This window comes from Zeus faber (assembly GCF_960531495.2).
Source record: "Zeus faber genome assembly, chromosome: 13".
NCBI lineage: Eukaryota > Metazoa > Chordata > Actinopteri > Zeiformes > Zeidae > Zeus > Zeus faber.
Window position 1 is genome coordinate 10,530,348 of NC_137198.1, and position 12,927 is coordinate 10,543,274.

The 12,927-nt window shown below is 44.2% G+C and overlaps 1 protein-coding gene across 1 annotated transcript in view; it reads left to right on the forward strand.

The window, feature by feature from the left end:
• Positions 1–12,927, forward strand: part of cdin1 (CDAN1 interacting nuclease 1) — a 60,344-nt gene that overhangs the window by 26,875 nt on the left and 20,542 nt on the right. The window contains exons 9-11 of the mRNA XM_080012948.1: positions 1–59; positions 1,876–1,941; positions 2,445–2,550. The exon at positions 1–59 is cut by the window's left edge and continues 9 nt beyond it. Of these exons, the coding sequence (XP_079869074.1) occupies positions 1–59; positions 1,876–1,941; positions 2,445–2,550 (231 nt within the window). The remainder of the gene's footprint in view (positions 60–1,875; positions 1,942–2,444; positions 2,551–12,927) is intronic.

The following is a 12,927-nucleotide window of genomic DNA, read 5'->3' on the forward strand; positions in this document are numbered from 1 at the left end:
CCAGGAACACGAGGTTCTTCTCTGTGACAAACTAAAGGAGAGGAACCTATCGTTTCTAGGTAAGACAACCCTCCCCCAAACCCTGGACATCAACAGTATAGAACTTAATGTGGTACTGCAGCCTCTTTCCTTTTTTTGGGGGGTAAAGGGAAACCTGGACATGACTGATGTAGTGGACGTTATCTCTCATTGATTTGCTAACCACCAGCAGCTGTTATTGAATATCCCTGAATGTTTAATTTATGCCCGAGCCGGTAATGAATATTTAAAGAAATAAGAGCTTCAAAGGTAGACCATAATGTTTGATTAGCTGAACTATCTCAACCCGGTCTGCCCCGTTACGAGGATGTTTTTGGTGTATAATGGGGATCTTTCTTCGGGACGTACAGAACAGACAGGGTTTCTTCTGAAATGTGTTTTGTTGTTGGTTTTGTTTTGTCACATAGATTTTAACTATGCAGCTTATTCAAAACCATAGTCCTACATGGGAACGAATTTCAAATAAATATTACCAATATAGTATTTAAGCACTGAATCCGCCGTTTGTGTGTGTGCGTGTGCGTGTGCGTGTGCGCGCGCATTTTGTCAGTTTTATTTCAAATGAAGTCAATGTTTTTGTTATTTGTTTTTAATCAATTCAGTTCAAATACGAACCACCCCCATCCATTCGTCATTTTTGTCATTTGTTACGTTAGAATTTAAAGATCGTTTCGTTCTAGATACATGTGGAGGTAGTGAGTGTCCAGGTATGAAATTGTGAAACCATTCTATTGGCGTCGCCCCCCCCCCCCGACCCCTTTGGTGAGTGATGAGTGATGGAGGATGGATCTCATTCCCTCTGTCATTAAGACCATATCATTTATTTTGGCCCAGAGTGCTGACCTTTCTGCGGGGCTTAACTGAGGACTGTTCTAAAACTGTCAGAGTTCTGGGGGGCACGGGGGGCCACCGCGGCAGCCCTCACCCAGCCTGATAAATGGATTGGAAATAAGCCACCCAACAGTGGGGACGGGCCATTAATTTTAATCTAAGGTGATGTAGAAAGGCGATCAGGAGCCTCATGACAATGTCAACAGCCCAGAAGGTGTGGGGAGAGGACGAGACCACCCCCTCCTCCCCCCGCGCCAAGTCCAGCGCACCCCTCTTCCACACAGCAGACATCTGGGCGGTTCACAGGGACCTTCGCCTCTGCGGCACCCTCCCTGGCTGACACGACCCCGCTCCGCCTCCACCCGCGCACCCCCCCCCCCCCCGCCCCCCTGCATGCCCCATTAGTTGAGCTTGGTTGGAGACGGAGAGGCAGGCCCCTGGAATTGAATGACCTGGTCAGCTGGAGATTTAATGGAGAAATCAGGTGTTGTAGGGATAATGGCCGAAGTGCACCAGGAGTCAAGGACAATGGCGGCGGCCCGCGCAGGCAGGGGTCAGGCTTACGGCGACGAGAATGCCAACCCCGCCGCTGCGCACGCTCTACTTTATGGAGCGCCACAAAATTGCACGCTGCAGATCAGCGGTTTCACTGATTCTTGTTTTTTTTTTTTTTTTTTTTTTTCCTTTCCGTGTTTTTGTACAGCGGCAGCAAATAAGTGGCAGATGCAGCTAATGGTTTCACCGTGCTACTGTCCTTTATAGTTATGTCCCCTGAGTTCTAATACTTGTTGTCACCACCTTTTTGTAAAAGCAGCAAGGTCAGTAGCCTACGTTTCTGACCGAAAGACTTGAAAGTTGACAGCATACAGTAGGTTGTCGCGCTGTGGAAACTATCCAGCCGTTGCAAAGTTGTGTTTTTCTCATCACATTCTAATTGTTTTCAGATTCAGCACGGCACATCAATGTGGAACATTTTAAAACGCTGGACGCATTTTTATTTTTCAGATGAAAATCAACTCAGAACAATGGGCTATGACAAAACCCCCGACATCATCCTGGAGGTTCCTGTCGGTTAGTATTAAAAGTGTAAACATAAAAATTTTGTTTTATTCCTAGTACCGGTTGCTAAATGAAGGTATTTTTGAATATGTTTTTAACACTTAGTTATTAAAACACTCGGGCTGCCAAGCCTTTTTAATGGGAAATACCATTTTCCCCTCTTTTATTTTTTCTTTTAATAAGAAAAGTGTGAATAAAGTGTAGTGAGGAAAATGTCACCTGTCCCCTTGGTCGTCTGCTTCTATAGCTTACCTGACGACAACTTTCTTTTTTTTCGTTGTTGGTCTTGACCAGCAAATCGCTACCATCATCTTTCCACGAACATACAAAGGCACACAAGAGAGTGACAATTCACACGACAAATGATTAAGCACAAGAATAATGGAAAGACTGCGCACATTTTGAAATGTCAGCAGTAAATGTCAATTAAAAATTACAAGGGTGCAGTAAAAGGTGGAGGAGTCTGAAGGGACTGACATTTTTTATTTATTTTTTATTTTGTTTTGGATGAACAGCTGTAGACGGCCACATTGTTCATTGGATTGAGAGCAAAGCCTCGTTTGGGGACGACCAGAGCCATCGCACCTACCTCACCGAGCAGTTTTGGAGCTACTGTAATAGGTAACACTGCTACTCTTCTACAATGTATTTTAACTTTTTTTTTTTTTTTATCTGTAATGACCACACACACATTTGACCGCGCCAATAACGCAACACCGATAACCTAACTTGTATTTACCTCTCCTTTCTTGTGACCACTTATCAGGTTTTCTCAGCTTATTATTATTATCTACCACAACTAACCACTTCCACGTCGTTGAACCGCACACTAACCCCAGACTTCCACTTTTTCTTTTTTTCTTTTTGTACGACTGCACACACACACACACACACACACACACACACACACACACACACACACACACACACACACACACACACACACACACACACACATATATTTCCAGTGCAACCAGTAGAATCCTGCAGCGCAGAGCCACAGCAGACACTGCGCCGGTTGCTGGAGTTGTTTTACAACCCCAACGGGCTGTTTGTGCGCTGGATTGTTTTCCAGAGCACGCACATTGTTTGCAAAGGAAAGGGGGGAAATGGGTGATTAATTCCATGCATCTGTTGTCATGAGAACCTTCGGACAGGAACGGGGACTTGTGTGTGTGTTTCTTTTCGTGTTTAATTGACCTTCCCTTTTACCTTTTCTGTTTTAATTTCACCTGGATCAAACCTTTTGACGATCAGTCAATGGAAACTTCCTCTGAACTGGCCTTCCGCCTTTTCCGATTGTGTTTTAAATAAAAACTTAAGACTTAAGACTAAAAAATACAATTTCTTAATACACGAACATTAAAAATACTACACAGTCATACCAGAGAGCCGGTGTGATGGCAACCTCCCTGTGCATGTTGAGCAGTCAGGGAGGGATATTTTCATTCTGTTTGTGTCAGGGCATGGAAGCAGGGAGGGAGGGAGGGAGAGGGGCATTCACGCATGGCCTCTCCATCCCTCGCTCTCTCGCTCAGCCTTGACCAGGACTACCAGACAGGCGAAGCTGAAAGGTCACCCCCGCTGCCTCCACCGGCCTTGCTGCTGCCCTCACCCCCCCCCATCTCCCCAATGCCCACATCCCCCCTGCAGTGACGACTGGCTGACACATTGTGACACGGTGCTGGAGCGCCAGAAGGTTCTGGACCCCTGACGGTGTGTCCAGAGACCAGGGGTAGGGGGGGGCGGGGGGGTTGTTCATTGACTCTTTCTGACTCTCTCACCATTTCCTCTCTCTCTCTCTCTCTCTCTCTCTCTCTCTCTCTCTCTCTCTCTCTCCTTTTGTACTGTAATCCGGATAAAGATGCCATTTGTCCTTTGGTCAAGATCACGCACAAGTCGACGTTTTTATTGTGTGTTTAAAATTTGCCTTAAATAATTCAACGGTGTAGAGTATCAAACGGATTCTTGCCGAACACAATTCATTTCAGGTCATTTGAAAGTGGTACTGGCACTTTTTAAGAAACAGCCTTTCAGTTGATTAACGCGATGCACGCGCTCTCTACGCTGAATCCGTTGTTGGTGGCGGGGTCCACCTTTACCGTCAAGAATGTGAAGATCTTATATGAGAAACAAAGACTCAACAAAGAATGTGAAGATATTCACTTCTTGCGAATGCGCAAGAAGTGAGAGGCAGCCGTGGGGGGTTTGTCAAAGCAGCGTAGCTAGTTGTGGTCAGTGAACTCTTGATATGGAGCAACATTCAATCTGAATGTTAAAAAATAAAAGGCTTTGAATGGAATTCTGGGATTTTTTTTGTGTAATCCAGCCAGTACAGGCGATTCTTTGGATTGCCACTTGAATATTATGCCATAACCTTAATTTAGGTCAATTGAGATTAACTTTGCCTAATTGCTGCACAGCGAGTGGGAGTAGAGTGTAATTCTAGATTTATAACACGCTGATTGACTTCACAGCTACTATTAAACTGAACATGTGAATTTAAAGGACATTGATTTGTCAAATAACACAAGTTAAAGAGGACCTATCTTGCGCCTTTTTACACCAGTTAATTCAAGTCTCTCAGGTCCCCAAAAAACATCACAGGCTATAGTACAGTCCTACCACACACACACACACACACACACACAGAAACACAGTAAATACTTACATTTCCCTCGTCTGCAGTTTTGTCACAGACTGAAATCTATTTTTATTTGGAAATTGCATGCATCCAGAAGGAAAGCCTTTGTAGTACTTCAAAATAAGAGCACACACCAGGAACTGGAAGTCGCCGGGGTGTGACTCGAAGTAGGGGGCTCATCTTTGATGGTTGCCATCTTTAAAAAAAAAAGGCCTCATCAAACATTCTATGAAAGTTGTTGACCAGAAGAAATGTTTGGCCCGCAGTTCAGAACATTCCGAGACCGTGAAGGATGCCGCTTGGGTTTAATGAGAAAGACTTGAATGTAAACTGTCTCAAGTCAGTAAAATCTGACATGATATACGAGTCGAGTTTAAGAGAGGACTTTCTTTTCTTTTTCTTTTTTTTTATTCCCATTAGGTCATATGATTAGTCTCACAGGCAGCAAGACAACCACATCATCAGATAAACATAGCTGTGCTCGGAGCCCCATGTGTTCCCTTACTTTGGATTATGGAGCTCACATCCGTCTTATCTGCGTTCCTTCTCATTCAGGTAACGCTAGCATTAGATTAGATCAGGATATCAGAGCGCTAGCTGACTGATTGGAATAAGCTCAGACTGAACCCCGGGACGCCCTGGGGTACCTTTTCATTGATATTCGCCAAGGCGGCCTTGTCAAAGTGTGTTAAGGAACTGACAACCTAGATCCCATCATGCCAATAAATGGCTCGGTCAGATAAACGGCATCATGTCAAAAAAATGTCAGTCCCTTCAGACTCCACCTTTTCTGGCACCCTTGTAATTTTTAATTGACATTTACTGCTGACATTTCAAAATGTGCACAGCCTTACCCTTATTCTCATGTTCAGTCCTTTGTCGTCGGGATTGTAAGTCTCTCTTTAGCGCTGTTGGATCGTGAGCGTATGAGCGCGTATGTTTGTGGAAAGATGATGGCGGTTGATTTTGCGGGTCAATGCTTTGTTTGTAGTCGCAAAGATATAAACTCCACACAAAACGAGGGAGAGGGAGAATGATTGGGTGACATCACTCTCCCTTCCCTTTTCATTAGCAGTATCATCCCGTCACGCGGAGTCCTGGAAGGCTGAGGCTCGGTGTATTTCCTGCCCCCATTCCACCGTTCCTCCAAGACAGATTCCACCACGCGACTCCAAAAACCTTTTGGTTTCCATTCTGCCTGACCTTGGAATGACTCGGCTGTGTTTGTAATTACTTCATTGCCCCTGATTGACATTCCCGGTGATTTGCTTATTTTTCATGAATTCCCCCTTTGCTTCAACCGAGCTGCAGTACCCATAGTTGCGTTAATTGTTCTCGGTTTACCCGCGAGCAACGCAAATGTGAGCAATGGTGACATTTTCTTCCTCTGAGAGGAAAGAAAAAGGAAAAAAATAAACCCCAACATATCTAATTTTCCTTCCAAAGCCCTCACCAAATGCATTTATCATCCAAACAATAGTCTTGCCAACACGCTAACCTCATAACAAACCCCTCTTCAATGGAGTGAGGGGTAATGACGCTTCACCTACAAGGCTCTTGAGGGAAAAAAAAAAAAGAAAACGGGTGAGAAAAGGGGGAGGAAAACGGTCTTCTGCAGAATCAAAGCGTGCGTTCAGGCCCACTGCCTGGATGAGATGGCGCGGCGGCAGCCATTGGTGTCTTCCAGCCATCAATCTTGGGCTGGTGGAGTTCCAGAGCCACTGAGCCCTCTGCTCTGACGGATGTTGAGATAATTGAGTTATCCATCTCGCCCAACTATCAGAGTTGCATAAAAATTATTCACCTGCTGGTGAATATTAAACACATAATGAGCCTCCAGTGTGTTTTAGGAGAAGTGGCTAAGGTTAAACACAGCATGTAATGAAATATGGGCCCTGGCATTGCACCACCTTAGCCGTCCCCCCCCAATGGTGTTGTACTTAAATCAATTATGGTTGGCAGAGGTGCTCCCATAACTCTTTGTAGCAGTTAGCCTCATATTTATCTAATCGTGCTATCGTGTGCTTCATGCAGTCGAAAACCTAGCGACGGCTGAACCATTGATTGTCAGAACTAAACAGTGCATAAGCGTTTGCAGATGTAATTGCACCGCATTTCTTGTTGATTTGGCATCATTTTTATCAGTTCTTTATACAATGTGCAAATTTTCAGTGTATTGATGGGCCGCCATTTGCGATGGAGTTAGTGTTCCCATTCGTGTTATACACAGAGATAAAGACAAACACATGGACAAGGCATCACCCCAAATAAAGACGGTACCGTCCATAACAGTTTTATTAATTTTGTTTTTAATCCTTTTTCTTACTTTTTTGCAGTCGTACTGATTTGGGAATTTCGATTTTGGCTTGATCTGACATTCTGTTATCTTCAGTGTGTCTGTGTGCGATTCCCTCGATGATTTGATCGTGCTTTAGGCGTGGTAAATTATGACATTGCATAATTGCGCCAGGGGCTCAGCTTGCAGTTAAGTTCAGTACTTCCCCTTGGCCAATGAAAATTCAGGAAAATGATGTGCTTCAAATGGAGTTCAAGCAGTTCCCACTAGATGTCTTGATGAACAGATAAATGGATCTATGATTGATCGTAATGGCTGATGTCAAGTTCGGTCGAGACTTGGTGTAAATGTTTAGAACCTGTTTTCACACATGCACTGCAACCCTGAAATTATCTGAACATTACCCAGAGGGGCTGTAGGTCTCGACGCAAATGTGCAATTCCGTTGGACCGGACATTAAACGGACTTTACCCAGCCAGCACCCTGGTACAAAGTCTGCGTAATGTCCGACTGGCCCATGATAGTGACGTCATCAACACGGCCACTTGCCGAGCGTGAAGAAGGGTCGTTTACCATCATAACATGTGAGGACAAAGAAGAAGATAATATATTATGTTGCAGATATGTCCAAATACATTGAAGTGTCAAAACCAAATAGTCACAATTACTGATACATCGGTAGCGTCGTCTGCCATCTTCGGTGTGATGTAAAACTCTGCAGCTTCCTTGCATCGCGTCCTGCCTCCTGCACTCTACACCCAGGCTCCGCCCCTCGTCTCAACCAAACAGAGTATTTCCAGCCGGTGTGAACGCGCCTGACACGGACAGTCTCCGGTTGTGTGCTGCATGTGTGAAAGGGCAACGCCGGACGATGTCTGGACCTGATTATCCAGACATTGTCCTCAGTTCATGTGTGAAAGCCTCTAGAGATACACTGACAAACAAAGCCTGAACATAAACATGTCTACTTACACACACAGCCATATCCACAAATGGCAGGACAAGCAGATTAAAGCATATGCATGAAGTGCACATCCAAGATGACTTGTCTTTGCTTAGCTTGCTTTTTTTTCCCCACTTAAACCATTTATTATACCAACTACTGTATTACTACGCGGCAACCACCATCATTGCAGAACCTATGAAAAAGACACCACAAAATTTATAATTTATTCCAAATAATAGATTTTCTACGATAAATTGTTTCGTACAGCAAAATAACTGAAGTAAGATGGTAAAAATTAGATGTAGATATATATATATATATATAATTAGATTCAACCCCTCCCTCTGTTTTTTCCCTGTCCCTTGTTCTTTCCCACCAAGACGACGGACGGCCTGTGTGAAAATGAGCGCGGCTGCAGACTTGCCCCTTCCGAAAGTTAATCAGCTGTGAGATTCGTAAACTGCAAATGTGTCAGAGTTGAAAATGTTAGCGCTCCTAATGGAGGCTTGAAAAGGTTAGATCTGATAAAAAGCTGTCAGCCATCCACAAAAAAAATGATTTATGGCAATATAATGGGACAGTATGGCTCATTTCTCCCTTTCGTATTAAATGGGGGTTAAGACTTTTGGGTTTACCATTATACATCATCTGGCTTGACCACTTTGAAATGTGTTGCGATGGAGATGTGCAGACCTCCATTGTTATGCTATTCTTTGATTTCATTTTACTTTTTCTCGATCATGATGTAAGCTAAATCAAGTCCTGTGGAAAATATCAGGACAATTATGCTTCTGGAGAGCCCATCATTTTGTGTTAAAATCTGATATGCACAAACTAAAAATTGCTGTTGCTCTCTTGTTTTAGCATCTTTTTCAATACAAATATTAGAAGTAAAGAGGAAATTAATGTGGAAGACATTATTCTCGGCTATAAGGAGAGCTTTTCTGCAACATGACATATTTGCATACTGACACAGTGGCTAATGAACAGATAAAAAAAGTGATTTATGTGATGGTTTAAATTAGTTGACACAGCTGCAATCAGACATCTGGAGTTCTCTGGGAAACTTTTTCCAATTATTTTTGTTACTGTATGTTGTAGGTATTACATCTGAAAATTACATGATAATTCTGTTGCAGGCTCATCTGACTCAATCTGATTGCTGTGACATCAAATTAAAAATTGTAATGCAAGATATTGCATAATCTATTCCTTTTTAATGGATATGTCCATCATTTTTGTTGAACTTCCTAAACCGGTGCGGCCAGGAATGCCTAATTAATAGAGTCTAATGACTGTTCCGTTGTAGACAAGCCTTATTGAGTTCACCTGATTATGCCTTTATTTCTGAATAGTGTGTCTGGCTGCCAACACAGCACCCACCCACACTGAATACTTAAAAATGCAGTCATTCATTAAATTTTTTTATATATAAGCTGTATAAAAAGTTTACATGTCTATATATTTATAAATGCATGATCCTAATATTTTGCATTACCTGCATGTATGTGTACGTGCAAATAGCCATGTGTCACGCGTACCCATTTAATGCAGGAGTAGCATAAGCTGCAGTGCCGGCGGGGCCATCAGAGAGCCAGAGCAGATAGGGCATGTCACCTGAGAGGGGGTGCCCAGGGGCCATGGTGACCGCTGATCCAATGAGGCTGGACATTACAGCGCCGTCCCCGAGGACAGGTACTGGCACTCCTAGCCTGATGACGTGACGCCTCCGAAGCCTGTGCTGTGCCATATCGCACCTCGCGTCCCCTACAGAGTTGTGGAGAAGGTGCTGGGGGGGCTTTTTAACCGGGGAATAAAATTGGCAGATTTTATTAGAACCACGGTGATTCGGGCTAATCCTGATTTGGATTTGGGAAAAAAAACAAAAAAAACTATTTTTACATTGAAATTAAATATGAAATACAAGTTGTGGTTTTTACTGTTTGTTGTCCAAGCACAAAGTCCACAACAATGTCTGGTGCCTGTGTCCGCACATCTGACATTGTCCTCAGCCCCATTTGTAACGTTATGAATGCCCCATGTGGCGCAGGAACGTGGCCTCCTTTTATTGTTTCCTTTGTTATGACATCCTCCTGTCGAATATTCTGCAGCTAGAAAAATAGCTTCCCACAATGGAGTTTCCTCTAGGACTTTGCAAATGTTTCTTTGCCGCAGCGGCAGGCAGAGGTGTAACGCCAGGCCCCCACAGCGCAATTTAAAATACTAACCGCAAATGACAAGTCGGCGCTGATGGTTCGAGGATTTCATGCTTTTAAGGATGCACATTTGGGCGTATTGTTTAAGGCGTCTGGGGTGTAATCCGCACACTTCTGGTCCCCAGCAGCCTCAGGATTTAGCTCTGGCTAAGCCTCCATGTCACCTATTTATTTTGGTAGGGTTGTGTGTGTGCATTATCCAAATTTGTCATTTAACATTGAGTCTGAGAGCAGCTTTGACACGGCCGCTGTGTGTATAAACGAGGAGCAGGACACAAAGCGGCACCCCGGCTATATATCCCCCCCACCCCCCCTCCTGTCTGTCTGCTTGCCTGTGACACTCTGAGGGGGGGGGGGGCTTTAAGTAAATTGAAGCACGAGCATGTGCCCTGAATTGCGGTTTCGCTGTGGAACTCTTCTGCGGATGAACTTGGATTTTTTTTGTCAGCTTTCATCACGTATGTCATCAGACTTGGAGACACGTGTATTATTGTGCTTTTTTTTTTTTCTTCTTTATCTTCATTTCAACTTCCCCATCCCGCCCCAATTCTTAAGTTGACCTTCCGGGTTTCATTCCAGGAAGAAGTCAGCGGCATTTGTCATCTCGCTGAGTTCCTGTCTGGAGGCGCATCCAAGTTGGCCTGGATTAGAACGCCTCTTTGTAAAACTAAATCTAACTGTGGAAATTTGATGGCTGGAATGGTTCTGATCGCGGGCGCGCACGCACGCACGCACGCACGCACGCACGCACGCAGCCCCCCCCCCCACCCCCCCCACCCCCACCCCCCCCCACCCTCCACCCCCCTAAAGACATTCAGACCTACGTTGCGCACAATGTGACGGGAGACACGCTGTGTTATTTTCCTGACACGAAGATAGCCCTATGACAAATAGATTGCACACACCGCGCAGGATGCTTGCTGTACATCACACGTTGGCCTGCGTGTGCACACATATTGCTGTCGGACATGTCCACATCTATAGAAAGTTGCGGGGAGATGACTGGAGATAGGCGCATAATTATAGGGCTGGCTGTTATCGTACAAAGGAAGGGCTTTTCTAGCTTGCTGACTAAAGGCATTCGAAAAAGGAAGCCCCAAAGGGAATATGAAGAGGCTTCACAAAAGGAGAAGAAAACAAACGTGCAACCGCGGTCGCCGGAGATCGCGGCCGCAATTTGCCGGGTACCCACCCACCCCCCCCCCAATGTATTTCATTTATCTTACCTGACACGTCTCTGCACCCGATAACGCCGCGCGGTCATACCAGTTTCTATTTAAAGGCTTAATTGTGCCATTACCTCCGAGAAGAGTAGGATCCAGGAGGCTAGGAATAATTAGGCGACCTCCTCACTGTACGCCGAAGGCCCGGGCGAGGAGAGGAAACCGAAAATAGGAAGGCAGGAATGGAAGAAAAGGATTTCAAACAAAGAAACATAAAGGGGGGGAGAGAGAATGGTCCAAGACCCCATGACAACTCCTGTCTTTACAGCTGAAATAGACCTAATTGAACGGAAACGGTCTCCTCTTTTGTTCCCCTCTGAACCGCTGTGGTCATGACATTTGGTTTAAAGGGAAATCGTAACGGGCGAGGGGGATTCGCGTGGAGAGGGGAGAAACGCATATATTAGTTCTGGTTGCACTGGCTTCATGACATGGCAAGCACTTAACAGCTTTTTGGGAAGGATTACTTGCCCCCGCTATTTTCCTTTTCTCAATTTATTGATTGTTGTTCAGGCATTAACCCCACCGAGCATTGTTTCCCCTCTGGCTACCTTAGATATAGCTATGGCTCATGTCGTCCAATGTCCCTTTTTTAAGTTGTATATTTGCATCGGATTTCAGTCATTGGAGCTGAAGATTTCTTGAAGTCAGTATTTTGACCTGTTAAGCAATTTATCCAAGGTTTTTATGTATTTTATTTATTTAATCTGGATTGTCTGGGGGTCTCCTGGGAGTGTGGTGGAGGAGGGGTGGGCAGCAGTCACCGTTGTATTTTGAAATTCAAAGCATACAGCGAAATCACATAAATTTGCCAAACGACAGCCAAGGAAACAATGCTTAATATTTTTTTTGTCCTAATGTTTAAAGAGCAGCTCTGTGTGTACGAGATAGGGTGGTGGTGCTCAGGCTCTGCGGAGGCCCATCCGTCACAGGCTCGAGCTGGGCGCGAGTGATAACTGGTTCCTTGCAGATAACCCAGACGGTAGGTTTCTTTTTATAGGCCCACTGTCCCTCACCTAACCTTGTTCCTTTTTCCTGCTCGTGTATTTTTCTTTTTTTTTCATTTTCCAATAACTTAACATCCATTTTTTTAAGTTTGTGGCCCGCCGCCACCAACCCTGAACAAACACCGCCTGTATGTTATGAATGAAGCACATAGACTTCAGAATTATAGTTGATTTCATGGTTTATAACGCTCTGTGGATGGTCTGACCGTAGAGGACAAAGGCCTCCGACATGTATTCTATTTTGTTTGCTGTGCTCTCTCCCTGCATACATTGTGAGTGACCAACCACATTTTTCAATCATAATTGTAAGCAAAATTTATTAGCCAACAATGCCTGCAATGTTATGAGTAACTGAACTGCTTTGGAACTTAACTCTTTATATACATATATGTAGCTGTTTTTCATTAATCGATTGGGAAAATGTTTTTGGTCTTCATACTTGTTTACATTTTTGACTTGCACAACCTCTAAACACGCTTAAAATGATCTGCTCTGATATCAGCTATTGTATCCTGTTGTGCACAATAGCTGTCCATTTGACGGATAGACTGTAAGTCAAAGTTGAAATAGCAGATAAAGCTTCATTGCCTTTTTTTAATTTTTTTTTTTATTATTTTGTTTTTCTTGTTTTCTTGAAAGCGTCGCTTCATGTCGCGCCGTTTTCCC